The 13,917-nt window shown below is 45.0% G+C and overlaps 1 protein-coding gene across 1 annotated transcript in view; it reads right to left on the bottom strand.

Annotated features, from left to right (window-relative positions):
* The window catches only part of LOC126484768 (probable cytochrome P450 6a13), a 58,287-nt gene that overhangs the window by 21,262 nt on the left and 23,108 nt on the right, over positions 1–13,917 (bottom strand). Inside the window, exon 5 of the mRNA XM_050108365.1 lies at positions 1,738–1,959. Within this exon, the coding sequence (XP_049964322.1) occupies positions 1,738–1,959 (222 nt within the window). The remainder of the gene's footprint in view (positions 1–1,737; positions 1,960–13,917) is intronic.

Genomic DNA, 13,917 nt, shown 5'->3' on the forward strand with positions numbered 1-13,917 from the left:
GTCTGCGGTTGGTACCCAAAAATTCGCAGCATAGATGGCTGAAGTGAACAACCCCAGCAAGTGGACTGCTGAGAGAGTACACTCGGCGAATATAACAGTAACATCATCAGAGCGGAAGCACAGTCTCACACCGCTGATCGGGCCAGGACCAGGATGATGCGGGCCAGCATGCAGAAACAGGGATGGTCGCGGGAGTTCTCTCTACAAATGGGGAGACAACAGCAGGGACCAGACTCAATCTATTGGAAGAATCGTAAGGAAATGTAATTCATCCACATAATGAGTGTCCTACAAAACACTTTTTTCAGCCGATTCTTGAGTAATGCTCATCAATCTGGGACCCTTGGCGAATAATAGAAGAGAGAGACAAAATCCGAAACAGAGCGGAGCTTTTTGTCGTGGGATCGTGTAGTCGGTGCGAGAGCATTACGGGGAGGCTCAACAAACTCCAGGGGCAGAAGCACTGCATCATGGCGACATTCACTACTGTAATTCCCAGAGAGTACATTCTGAGAACAGACAGGCATCATTTTACTTCCTTTCACAGACATCTCGTGAAATAACAACAACTAGAAAATCCGAGGAATTGAACCTTATACGGAGGATCACCAACAATCATTTCTCCCACACGCCATTCGTGAATGGAGCAGGGAAGAGTGTAAGTGATAGTGCTACCAGAAGTACTCTCCACCACACACCATCAGGTGGCCTGCAGAATCCAGCCGCAAATCTTGTCTGAAACTGGGTGAGCTCGTATTTTGTTCACTAAACGACAGTGCGGAATTGTATCGAATGTCCCCTGAACTCAGGCAACATGGCATCAACATGGGCGCCCATCTCCAGCGCCGTTGAGAGCAAGCTGAGTTTCGTAAGATCTCTCTTTGCAACATCCATGTTTATTTTTATAAAGGAGGCAACGGTGATGCTCCTTCGACACACAGGAGTCTTCCATGCAACTGGGGAACCAGGAGAGAACATCAGAGGCAGATTTCACTACAACCCTCTCCGCAGACCCCAAGGAATCGGTATGGTGTGCCTACGGATCGATGAAGCGGCTTGTGGAATCTGGAATGCACAAAACTGTGGTTATTACTGTTGTATGTATGTTAACCGGGGACCTGGAAACGACAGAGAGGCTCCGTCCCCGCCGCAGCCGCAGTGGTCCACCACCCCATGACGACCACCGCAGTCCACTTCACCCCTCCGCCGCCCCACACGGAACCCAGGGTTACTGTGCGGTTCGGCCCCCGGTGGAACCCCCCAGCGAACGTCTCACACCAGACGAGTGTAACCCCTATGTTTACGTGGCAGAGTAATGGTGGTGTACGCGTACGTGGAGAACTTGTTTGCGCAGCAATCGCCGACATAGTGTAGCTGACGTGGAATAAGGGGAACCAGCCTGCATTCGCCGAGGCAGATGGAAAACCGCCTAAAAACCATCCACAGACTAGCCGGCTCACCGGACCTCGACAGGAGTCCGTCGGGCGGATTCGTGCCGGGGACCAGGCGCTCCTTCCCGCTCCGGAAAGCCGGGTGTTAGACCGCTCGGCTAATCGGGCAGGCTATTACTGTTTATAATGTAATTTTCCTAGGCGCGTACGGTATATACTGACGATCTTTGCAACGTGTATAAAAGTACAGTAAGATGGGGAAGATGAGTGCGAAAGGACTGTCTTGCAATGGTGCGCGAAGTATGCTGGGTCCTGCGTCATTAACTGCTAAGGTTGCAGCACTCACCTGAGATGACCTTGTCGAGGTAGGGCATCCCCATGACGGCGTCGTACGTGAAGCGGCCGCCCGTCCTCAACAGGGTTTCGTCCACCTCCTGGTGGAGCCGCCGCTGCACCTCCGGATTGAGGGCCAGCTCGTACAGCGCGTAGCTCATCGTCGTCGACGACGTCTCGAAGCCCGCCGAGAAGAATAGCACGGCCTGAGATGCCAACTCGCTCTGCGACAGCTCTGCAAAGGAAAAGGCGAGTATTTAGTGTGAGGTACGGTACCACAGACTAGTCAGGAAGAAATAATGTTCAAAGAAGCGGGATACTGAAGAGGAGTGAAGCGATGCGCCTGAAGTTTTCTGAGGCTATAGATACTGAGATAGTGAATTGCTCAGTAGGCGGTTCAGTTGAAGAGAAATGGATATCTCTAAAGATAGCAATCTCAGAAGTTGGAAAGAAAAATATACGTATAAGGAAGGTAACTGCGAAGAAATCATGGGTAACGAAAGAAATGCTTCAGTTGATCGACGAAAGAAGGAAGTACAAAAATGTACAGGGAAATTTAGGAATACTGAAATACAAATCATATAGGAATGAAATAAATACGAAGTGCAGGGAAAATAAGGAGAAATGAGTGCACGAAAAATGTGAATGAATCGAAAAAGAAATGATTGTCGGAAGGACTGACTCAGTATACAGGAAAGTCAAAACACTCTTCGGTGAAATTAAAAGCAAGGGCGGTAAGATTAAGAGTGCATGAAATTCCATTGTTAACTGCAGAGGTGAGAGCAGATGAGTGGAAAGGGTACACTGAAGGGGGAGAGCTTGTCTCATGACATGATGGAGGAAGAAACAGGACTCGACATGGAAAAGATAGGTCCAGTATTAAAATCAGAATTTAAAAGAGCTTAGGATAACTTAAGATCAAGTAAGGCAGACGAGATAGATAACATTCTGTCGAAATTTCGAAAGTCATTGGAGGAAGTGGAATTTCTGGCCAAGAGAAGTCTACTAGTTTCAAACATAGGCCTCAATTTGAGGAACTAACGTGTGAGAATGTACGTCTGGAGTACAGCATTGTTTGGTTCTGAAACATGGACTGTGGGAAAACCGGAACAGAAAAGAACGAAGCATTTGAGATGTAGTGCTACAGACAAATCTTGGAAATTAGGTCGACTGATAAGATAAGGAATGAGGAGGATATCCGTAGAACAGTTGGAGAACATGAAAGAAAGTCAAGGTAGTGAGATCCATCGGCGTTAGCAAAGCACCTTAACAATGAGCACCCTCGATAGAAAGCATCAGAGACAGCTTTAATATATTGCAGTTACAAGAAAATGGTCGGCTGTTGCCAAATTTAGAGGAACGATGAATATTTTGCGCTTTCAGAGACTAACAGAAACAAGTATCAAAAAAATGGTTCAAATGCCTCTGAGCTCTATGGGACTTAACTTCTGAGGTCATCAGTCCCCTAGAACTTAGAACTACTTAAATCTAACTAACCTAAGGACATCACACACATCGATTCCCGAGGCAGGATTCGAACCTGCGACCGTAGCGGTCGCGCGGTTCCAGACTGTAGCGCCTAGAACCGCTCGGCCACCCCGGCCGGCAGAAGTATCAGGTGGTTATTTCTGTGCCCACTTTAGCTATGTTCTTGTGAAAAGCAGACAGCAACCTAATATCCTTAGTATTTATCAAGTTTCGTTTTGACTACGTGTTTCCAGTTTGTAATATATAATGTATGTAGGGAGCACATTTTCAAACGTGGATTAAACGTTAGTCATAAGAATTCGATTGGTTGCCATGGGTCGCGTATGCGGGTCATTCTGTCAGTGAATACTAAGTACTGTTAAATCTTAGTAGATGCATCAGTTACAGCACATGTCTAAGATTGTTTTTAGTTTTGCTTTGAGATGTACACAGACATCCGCATGTCCTTTATTCGACAGCTGTATCGTTGGTGACACTAATATACGTCTGTACGTAAAAAGGAATTACACTCTTTGAAACAAGAAACTAAAATAACATCTATCTGACTATTCTTTTTAATAAACTGCACAGTTTCATAATGTGTAAGAGAGCACCTCTACATGTACCATGATTACTCTGCAATTCAGACTTAAGTGTTTGGCAGAGGGTTCATAAAACCACCTTTAGACCATTTCTCAACTGTTCCACTCACCAATTAAACATTTTCGTGAGCGGTCTGATTTCTTTTATTTTATTACAGTGATCCATTACTCCTTATGAAGGCGGAAGTTAAAAAAATAATTTAGTATTTGGAGGAGAAAGTTGGTTACTTCGCCGCTGCGGGAAACTATTTTGGTTTAGTGGTGACCAACCCAACTCGCTTACCACACATGTGCGACTCTCTCCTCTACTTCGTGACAATACAAAACGAGCTTCCGTTTTTTGAGCTTATTCGATGTCCTCTGTCAATCCCATCTGCTAGGAATCCCATATCGCGCATCAAAGTGCAGGCAGTCTCCTTTTTTTGCATCTCCTAAGTTTTCTGCCACTAAAATACAATATTTGGTTCGCGTGCTCCACAATATTTTCTGCGTGATGATTCCAATTTAAGTTAGTCCTGATCGTAGTTCCTGGGTATTTAGTTGATTCGACAATGTTTAAATTTTCTATGTTTTATTGTGTAACTGAAATTCAACGGAATTTTTTTAGTATTCATGTCGAGGACTTCAAACATTTTATTGTTTAGGGTCAGTACCACATCTCGTGTAAATAATTTTGAAATTCATTTGATCCTCTTGTCACTTTACTAAACGATAAAAGACAGAATGATCTGCAGAGGATAAACCACTGTACTAAAAAAAGTACCTTAGACAGTCAGCAAAATGTCAGCATGTTGTCATAATTTTCTCTTAGAAAGTGTAAAGTAGTTGTTGAAATGGATTCGTTCCACATTGTAACAAGAATTCGCATATGAGCCATGGAATATGCTAATAACTGAATCTCAACACCTTTTGGCCACGCGGGGTAGCCGCGCGGTCTCAGGCATCTTGTCACGGTCCGTGAGGCTTCCCCCGTCGGAGGTTCGAGTCCTCCCTCGGGCATGGGTGTGTGTGTCGTCCTTAGCATAAGTTAGTTTAAGTTAGATTACGTAGGGTGTAAGCTTAGGGACCGATGACCTCAGCAGTTTAGCCCCATAAGACGTTACCTAAAATTCCCAAATTTCAACACTTCTTGTAAATACTCCGACCGTCCGATCACCTAACCTCCCACAATGCTTTGACGAACAAGCACGGGATTGAGGGTGCTTTGTTTAACCCATACATCGTACGACTTCTATGAAGTTCATCTCGCACGTCATCGAGTGAGACGTAAGATCCTTGTAGTAGCATCCCGAGACTTCAAGTGGCGACTGCGCGGTCATGTAGCAATAGGGGATCCAGACACTTTCGCTATCCTGTGGTTTCCGCGACACAAAGTGATGGGCAAGGATAATTCAGTCTACTGCAAACGTTTCTGATTCAGTTGCTCATGTGTCTCTGATCATGAAATAATTCCGGTAGATATCGCACAGGTGTCATCCATTCCAGTGACTGATCACCCTTCTCGTAGTCACAGAAATTGTACCGTGTCACCGACATTAATGCACTATATTATTCTTCTCTATGTTGAGGGTCGGCTGTCTGCCTACCGAGCGAGGTGGCGCAGTGGTTAGCACACTGGACTCGCATTCGGGGGACGACGGTTCAATCCCGTCTCCAGCCATCCTGATTTAGGTTTTCCGTGATTTCCCTAAATCGTTTCAGACAAATGCCGGGATGGTTCCTTTGAAAGGGCACGGCCGATTTCCTTCCTCGTCCTTCCCTAACCCGAGCTTGCGGTCCGTCTCTAATGACCTTGTTGTCGACGGGACGTTAAACACTAACAACCACCACCACTTGTCTGCCTTTGTGTCTTCTTGCATTTCATATCTGGTTGACTTCCACGTATACGAATGCATCTCCTGCAGACGTCCCCAGAGAGTTACGCTCGGTTTCTGCAGGTCATCTATATGTGTTGTGGAACAGTGACAGTGCTACGATACTTATGTAACGACGGACGCCACCTACCTTCTGGCGACGCCTATCCAGCATAGATGTCGTACTGAATCAGTTTTCAAATTCATTCTTAAACTAGTCTCATAACTGTTCCGATATTCTGTAATCACCCCTTTTGTTTGTACTTATATGGATATGGTGACCTGCAGCAGTCTAGAACGAAATTAGAATTATATACTAATACCTTCAGCTGCTGACGGGCGTTGATATATATCAACGGGGACAGGTGAAAATGTGTGCCCCGAGCGGGACTCGAACCCGGGATATCCTGCTTACACGGCAGACGGTCTATCCATTTTTTATTTTTTTTTCATTTTGTTCGGTATTGTTCGTTGCGTTTGGTCTGGCCAGACGTCACAAGACATTCGTTCAAGTTGATCGTTGATTCCTTTACTCTGTTTTTTATTACAGACGGCGAGCAGCCCTCTGAGCGAACACGCTGAGCTACCGTGCTGGCATCCATCTGAACCACCGAGGGCACAGAGGATAGTGCGACTGCAGGGACTATCTCGCGCACGCCTCCCGCGAGACCCACATTCTCACCTTATATGTCCACACACTACATTCGTCGTGTCCCTACCCAACACACTCATTACTCGTGGAAGACATGCTTACCAAGTCCCGTAAGAGTTCGGGTAATATGTGTGCATCCGCACAGAAGAAGAAGTCATGGCTGGTATTGCCAGAACTATATACTTATGTGGATATGGTGTCTGTTCTTTCGAACACATGTTACCCATATTACACATATTACCAGAACTGTTACGGGAATTGGTAACAATGTCTTCCACTACTAATGAGTGTGTTTGGTAGGAGGGACACTACGAAAGTAGTGTGTGGACATTTAATGTGAGAACGTGGGTCTCGCAGTAGGCGTGCGCGAAAGAGTCCCTGCAGTCACACTATCCTCTCTGCCCTCGGTGGCTCAAGTGGATAGAGCGTTTACCATGTAAGCAGGACATCCCGGGTTCGAGTCCCGGTCGGGGCACACATCTTCACCTGTCCACGTTGATATGTATCAACGCCCGTCAGCAGCTGAAGGTATTAATATATAATTCTAATTTCATATTGTTTGTGTTTCTCGCCACTGACTGTGACTCGGTCGTATACTACGTTTTGCGATGTCGGGTTTGAATCCATTTATAGCAACGAGGGAGCAGTTAAATGAAAACTGCACAGCCGCCCCAACGAGACCGTGGCATGGTTCCATTCGAAGGCAATCATCACACGCGTTGTTATGAGATTTGTCCCAGAATGAAAGCATTCCATGGTCCTGTTGCGGCGGCTGTTCGGTTTTCATATGACTGCCCCTTACATTTAACGCAGTAATAAAATGTGTGTCAAGCCAACGAAATGATACAAATAATCAACAAGCCATTTTTATGTTGGTTTTCCAAATATTTGTTTATCGCTTCTGGCAAATACCACTTTTCTTAATTATTGACAAGAGATTTGAGGTCGATTCCCTATTCCTGGATTTCCGGAAGGCTTTTGACACTGTACCAAACAAGCGGCTCGTAGTGAAATTGCGTGCTTATGGAATATCGTCTCAGTTATGTGACTGCATTTGTGATTTCCTCTCAGAGAGGTCACAGTTCGTAGTAATTGATGGAAAGTCATAGAGTAAAACAGAAGTGATTTCAGGCGCTCCCCAAGGTAGTGATATAGGCCCTTTGCTGTTCCTTATCTATATAAACGATTTGGGAGACAATCTGAACAGCCGTCTACATCTACATCTACATCTATACTCCGCGAGCCACCTTACGGTGTGTGGCGGAGGGTACTTATTGTACCACTATCTGATCCCCCCTTCCCTGTTCCATTCACGAATTGTGCGTGGGAAGAACGACTGCTTGTAAGTCTCCGTATTTGCTCTAATTTCTCGGATCTTTTCGTTGTGATCATTACGCGAGATATATGTGGGCGGTAGTAATATGTTGCCCATCTCTTCCCGGAATGTGCTCTCTCGTAATTTCGATAATAAACCTCTCCGTATTGCGTAACGCCTTTCTTGAAGTGTCCGCCACTGGAGCTTGTTCAGCATCTCCGTAACGCTCTCGCGCTGACTAAATGTCCCCATGACGAATCGCGCTGCTTTTCGCTGGATCATGTCTATCTCTTCTATTAATCCAACCTGGTAAGGGTCCCATACTGATGAGCAATACTCAAGAATCGGACGAACAAGCGTTTTGTAAGCTACTTCTTTCGTCGATGAGTCACATTTTCTTAGAATTCTTCTTATGAATCTCAACCTGGCGCCTGCTTTTCCCACTATTTGTTTTATGTGATCATTCCACTTCAGATCGCTCCGGATAGTAACTCCTAAGTATTTTACGGTCGTTACCGCTTCCAATGATTTACCATCTATGGCATAATCGTACTGGAATGGATTTCTGCCCCTATGTATGCGCATTATATTACATTTATCTACGTTTAGGGAAAGCTGCCAGCTGTCGCACCATGCATTAATCCTCTGCAGGTCCTCCTGGAGTACGTACGAGTCTTCTGATGTTGCTACTTTCTTGTAGACAACCGTGTCATCTGCAAATAGCCTCACGGAGCTACCGATGTTGTCAACTAAGTCATTTATGTATATTGTAAACAATAAAGGTCCTATCACGCTTCCCTGCGGTACTCCCGAAATTACCTCTACATCTGCAGATTTTGAACCGTTAAGAATGACATGTTGTGTTCTTTCTTCTAGGAAACCGTCTTCGGTTGTTTGCAGATGACGCTGTCGTTTATCGACAAATAAAGTCATCACAATATCAAAACAAACTGCAAACGATTTAGAAAAGATATCTGAATGGTGCGAAAAGTGACAGTTGACCCCAAATAACTAAAAGTGTGGAGTCATCCACATGAATGCTAAAAGGAACTCGTTAAACTTCGGTTACACGATAAATCTAAAGGCTGTAAATTCAACTAAATACGTAGGTACTACAATTACGAAAAACTTAAATTGGAAAGACCACATAGAAATTGTTGTGGGGAAAGCTAACCAAAGGCTGTGTTTTATTGGCAGGAAACTTAGAAAATGTAACAGACTTACTAAGGAGACTGCCTACAGTACGCTTGTCCGTCCTCTTTTAGAATACTGCTGCGCGGTGTGGGATCCTTACCAGATAGGGCTGACGGAGTACATCGAAAAAGTTCAAAGAAAGGCAGCATGTTTTGTTTTATCGCGAAATATAGTAGATAGTGTCACACAAATGATACAGGATTTGGGCTGGACATCATTAAACGAAAGGCGTTTTTCGTTGCGACGGAATCTTCTCACGACATTCCAATCAATAACTTTCTCCTCCGAATGCGAAAATATTTTGTTGACACTGACGTACATAGGGAGGAACCATCACCACGATAAAATAAGGGAAATCAGAGCTCGTATGGAAAGATATGGGTGTTCATTCTTTCCGCGCACTATACGAAATTGGAATAATAGAGAATTGTGAAGATGGTTCGATGAACCCTCTGCCAGGCACTTAAATGTGATTTGCAGAGTATCCATGTAGATGTAGATCTAGATGTAGATTAAATCACATCCAGTTTCGTTTCCTACCCTGTCCAATTGAAGTACTGCTCCATCTTTAATACCCTTTCTTAAACATCAGTCGTGATCTCTCACATCGTGCCAATTTCTTAACGGCTCTTACAAACTTATTCCGTCTTTCTGTAACTGTGCTCGATATAAAGAAAGAAAAGTAACATTCAATATCGACCAGTACAAAGAGGGAACAATAAGAACAGAAGTGTAAGAAATAAGTGTTGCGAGCACTGAGGGCGTCAAACAGGACCCAGTCTTTCTCCTATATTGCTCAACATGAACACTACCTGATCAAGAGTGTAGCCGGCCGAGGTGGCCGAGCGGTTCTAGGCGCTTCAGTCTGGAACCGCGCGACCGCTACTGTCGCAGGTTCGAATCCTGTCTCGGGCATGGATGTGTGTGATGTCCTTAGGTTAGTAAGGTGTAAGTAGTTCTAAGTTCTAGGGGACTGATGATCTCAGAAGTTAAGTCCTATAGTGCTCAGCGCCATTTTTGATCAAGAGTGTCCGGACACTCCTGTGTAATGGGGAACTGACCACTAGATGTCACGAGAGGCACACCGGCCAATATAAAACATGGCGGGTAGCATTATGTTGTCAGTAGAGACGCAGATTGGGTTGGTGAGGAGAGGTCACTGTGTTCGAACGTGGAGCAGTCACTGGGTGTTACCCGAGTAATGAACCTACTAACCCTTCTAACACTGCGCAAGTCGATTGTTGGTGGTGTCTCTGAAGTGAAAATGCGAAGAAAGAACCATAGCTAAAAATGAATGAACAACAATCTCGACCGCAATAAAACATTTATTTGGAACGGTTAACAGTTTAGGACAAAACGCGACCATCTTCAGACCGTTTATGCCATGATGGAAAGTGACGGCGATGAATGGTCTGAAGATGGTCACACTCGGACCGAAACCGATAACCGCTGTAAATAAATATTTTATTCCGGTCGAGACAGTTTTTAATCCATTTTAAAGTACTTTTGGTCAGACAGCTGTTTCTCCGCGAGAAATGTTCTCAAAATTACATAACCACACCTAAACAAATACAAGGCAGCCGTCGAACATTCCGGAGGGCCATTATAAATAAACCTCATGAAAGTAGCAGAAGAAACCACTCGTGAGTTCGAAAGTTAAAAAGAATAGGGCACAGTGGTAGAGCAGCTCCTTGTATCCCACATACACTATTGGCCATTAAAATCGCTACACCACGAAGATGACGCGCTACAGACGCGAAATTTAACCGACAGGAAGAAGATGCTGTGATATGCAAATTATTAGTTTTTCAGAGCATTCACACAAGGTTGGCACCGGTGGCGCCACATACAACGTACCGACATCAGGAAAGTTTCCAACCGATTTCTCATACACAAACAGCAGATGACTGGCATTGCCTGGTGAAACGTTGTTGTGATGCCTCGTGTGAGGAGGAGAAGTGGGTACCATCACGTTTCAGACTTTGATAAAGGTCGGATTGTAGCCTATCGCGATTGCGGTTTATCTTATCGCCACAATGGTGCTCGCATTGGTCGAGATCCAATGACTGTTAGCAGAATATGGAATCGGTGGGTTCAGGAGGGTAATACGGAACGCCGTGCTGGATCATCTCACTAGCAGTCGAGATGACAGGCATCTTGTCCGCATGGCTGTAATGGATCGTGCAGCCACGTCTCGATCCCTGAGTCAACAGATGGGGACGTTTGCAAGACAACAACCATCTGCACGAACAGTTCAACGACGTTTGCAGCAGCATAGACTATCAGCTCGGAGACCATGGCTGCGGTTACCCTTGACGCTTCATCACAGACAGGAGCCCATGCGATGGTGTACTCGACGACGAACCAGGGTGCACGAATGGCAAAACGTCAGATGAATCCAGGTTCTGTTTACAGCATCATGATGGTCTCATCCGTGTTTGGCGACATCGCGCTGAACGCACATTGGAAGCACGTATTCGGCATCGCCATACTGACGTATCACCCGGCGTGATGATATGAGGTGCCATTGGTTACACGTCTCGGTCACCTCTTGTTCGCTTGACGGTACTTTGAACAGTGGACGTTACATTTCAGATGAGTTAAGACCCGTGGCTGTACCCTTCATTCAAGCCCTGCGAAACCCTACATTCAGCAGGATAATGCAAGACCGCATGTTGCGGATCCTGTACGGGCCTTTCTGGATACAGAAAATGTTCGACTGCTGCCAGGGCCAGCACATTCTTCAGATCTCTCACAAATTGAAAACATCTGGTCAATGGTGGCCGAGCAACTGGCTCGTCACAATACGCCAGTCACTACTCTTGATGAACTGTGGTATCGTGTTGAAGCTGCATGGACAGCTGTACCTGTACACCCCATCCAAGCTCTGTTTGACTCAATGCCCAGGCGTATCAAGGCCGTTATTACGCCCAGTCGTGGTTTTTCTGGGTGCTGATTTCTCAGGATCTATGCACCCAAACTGCGTGAAAATGTAATCACATGTTAGTTCTAGTATAAGATATTTGTCCAATGAATACCCGTTTATCATCTGCATTTCTTCTTGGTGTAGCAATTGTAATGGCCAGTAGTGTATGTCTGCAGTCAACACTGAGGAATGTTTCATTTGGTGTAAGGAGGGATGCCACTGGACAGTGGATGATTGAAATCGAGTGATTTGGAATGATAAATCACGCTGTGCCCTGTGGCAGTCCGATGGAAAGCTTAGGGTTTGGTGAAAGGCCGAAGAATGTTACCTGCCATCATGTGTAGTGCCAAAAACGAAGCACGGAGGAGGTGGTTATATGGTATCGAGTTGTTTTTCGTAGTTGCAGTGCGATCGCAATATTGTGCTTAAGGAAAGGGTTAAGGTAAAAGGATGTGAACACACTTTACAGAATTGTGTACTGCCTGTAAAAGAGGAAGGGTTTGGAGACGATGCTAGTTTGTATCAGGATGACGATGGACCTTCTCATAAAGCAGCATCTCTGAGGCAATGCTTCGTGGGTAATAACATTTCTCAAATGGAATAGTCTTCCCATGGTCCCCATCGAAACTCAGTGGAACATCTTTGGGATGAATTAGAATGTCGACTTCGCTCCAGACCCCAGCATCCAACATTACTACTTTGTCTGATTTCGGCTGCCAGTCATCCACAGACATTCAGACACCTCAATGAAAGTGTTCCCAGAAGAGTTCAAGCCGTCGTAAACGGCAGTTGGATACACCCCATATTAATGTCTTCTTCTGATAGGCGTCCAGATGGTTTTTATTTGATAGTATATGTCCATTAAATAAAAGAAAAGTTCATAAGTGAGATTTTTATTTGAGGTGAACGGGTGTCGACGATAAGACTCACTAATGACATTATTGTCATCTGTGGAAGCGCGGGAACATTATAGGACTAGCTGAATAGGATAAACAGCTACCGAAGACAGACTGTGGACTGAAAGAAAGACGAAACTGTGGGGGAGAAGGTAGTGAACCATGTGGAGGAATTATGCAGTCTTGGAAGCAAAATAATGCTTGACAGAAGATGAAAATGGATATTAGAAGGGGACTATCGCAGACGAGGAGACCATTCCTCGCTATAAAATGAATACCCGTATCAAACATAGGCCTTAACTTGAGAATTAAATACCTAAGCGTGTTCGTCTGGGGTGCAGCATTGTATGGAAATGAATCATGAACTGTGGAGAAATCTGAAAAGAAGAGAATCGATGCGTTTTAGATGTGGAGTTACAATTGGATGTTGAAAATTAAGTAGTCTGATAAGATAAAAAAGCAGGTTCTCCGCAAAATCGACTGGGAAAGTAATGTATAGAAAACATGTACTAGAAGAGAGAATAGGGCGATAGGACATGTGTCAGGACATCAGAGAATAGTTTCCATGGTGCTAGAGGAAGTGTAGGAGAAACGCAGATTAGAATACAGAGAATAAGTAATTGAAGAAATGGTGTGCAGGTGTACATTGAGATGAAGAGACTGAGACAAGAGAGAAAACGGTAGTGAGTTGAGCCGGCCGCTGTGGTCGAGCGGTTCTAGGCGCTTCAGTGCGGCGCCGCGCGGCTCCTACGGTCGCAGTTTCGAATCCTGCCTCGGGGATGGATGTGTGTGATGTCCTTAGGTTAGTTAGGTTTAAGTAGTTCTAAGTTCTAGGGGACTGATGAACTCAGATGTTAAGTCCCATAGTGCTTAGAGCCATCTGAACCATTTCTAATGGGTTGCGACAAAACACTCGGAAGATTGATGACAGAATAATAAAAAAAAAATAGTGAATGTCCTTCTAGGACGTAGAAAAGAATGTGCACACACAACTGCCCAGGTAAGGAGTCAATACAAATAAGAGTATTACACTGTCCAGTATTACACTGTCCAGTATTACACATTGTGTGACGGCATGCCTAAAGCCTGAATAACCACCGCTAGAAGAGGTTCAGGAAGAGCGTCAGTGAGGTTCTGAAAGATACCGACAAGGATGTGGAGCCATGCCGACTTCGTTCCGTGTCCAGCAGCGCTGTGTTTTTCGGTTGAGGATCCGCGAACAGCCCGATCGAGATGATCCAACAGTTTCTGGATTGGGTTTAAATCTGGGGAGTTTAGTGGACTAAGG

This window comes from Schistocerca serialis, chromosome 6, assembly GCF_023864345.2.
Source record: "Schistocerca serialis cubense isolate TAMUIC-IGC-003099 chromosome 6, iqSchSeri2.2, whole genome shotgun sequence".
Taxonomy (NCBI): Eukaryota; Metazoa; Arthropoda; class Insecta; order Orthoptera; family Acrididae; genus Schistocerca; species Schistocerca serialis.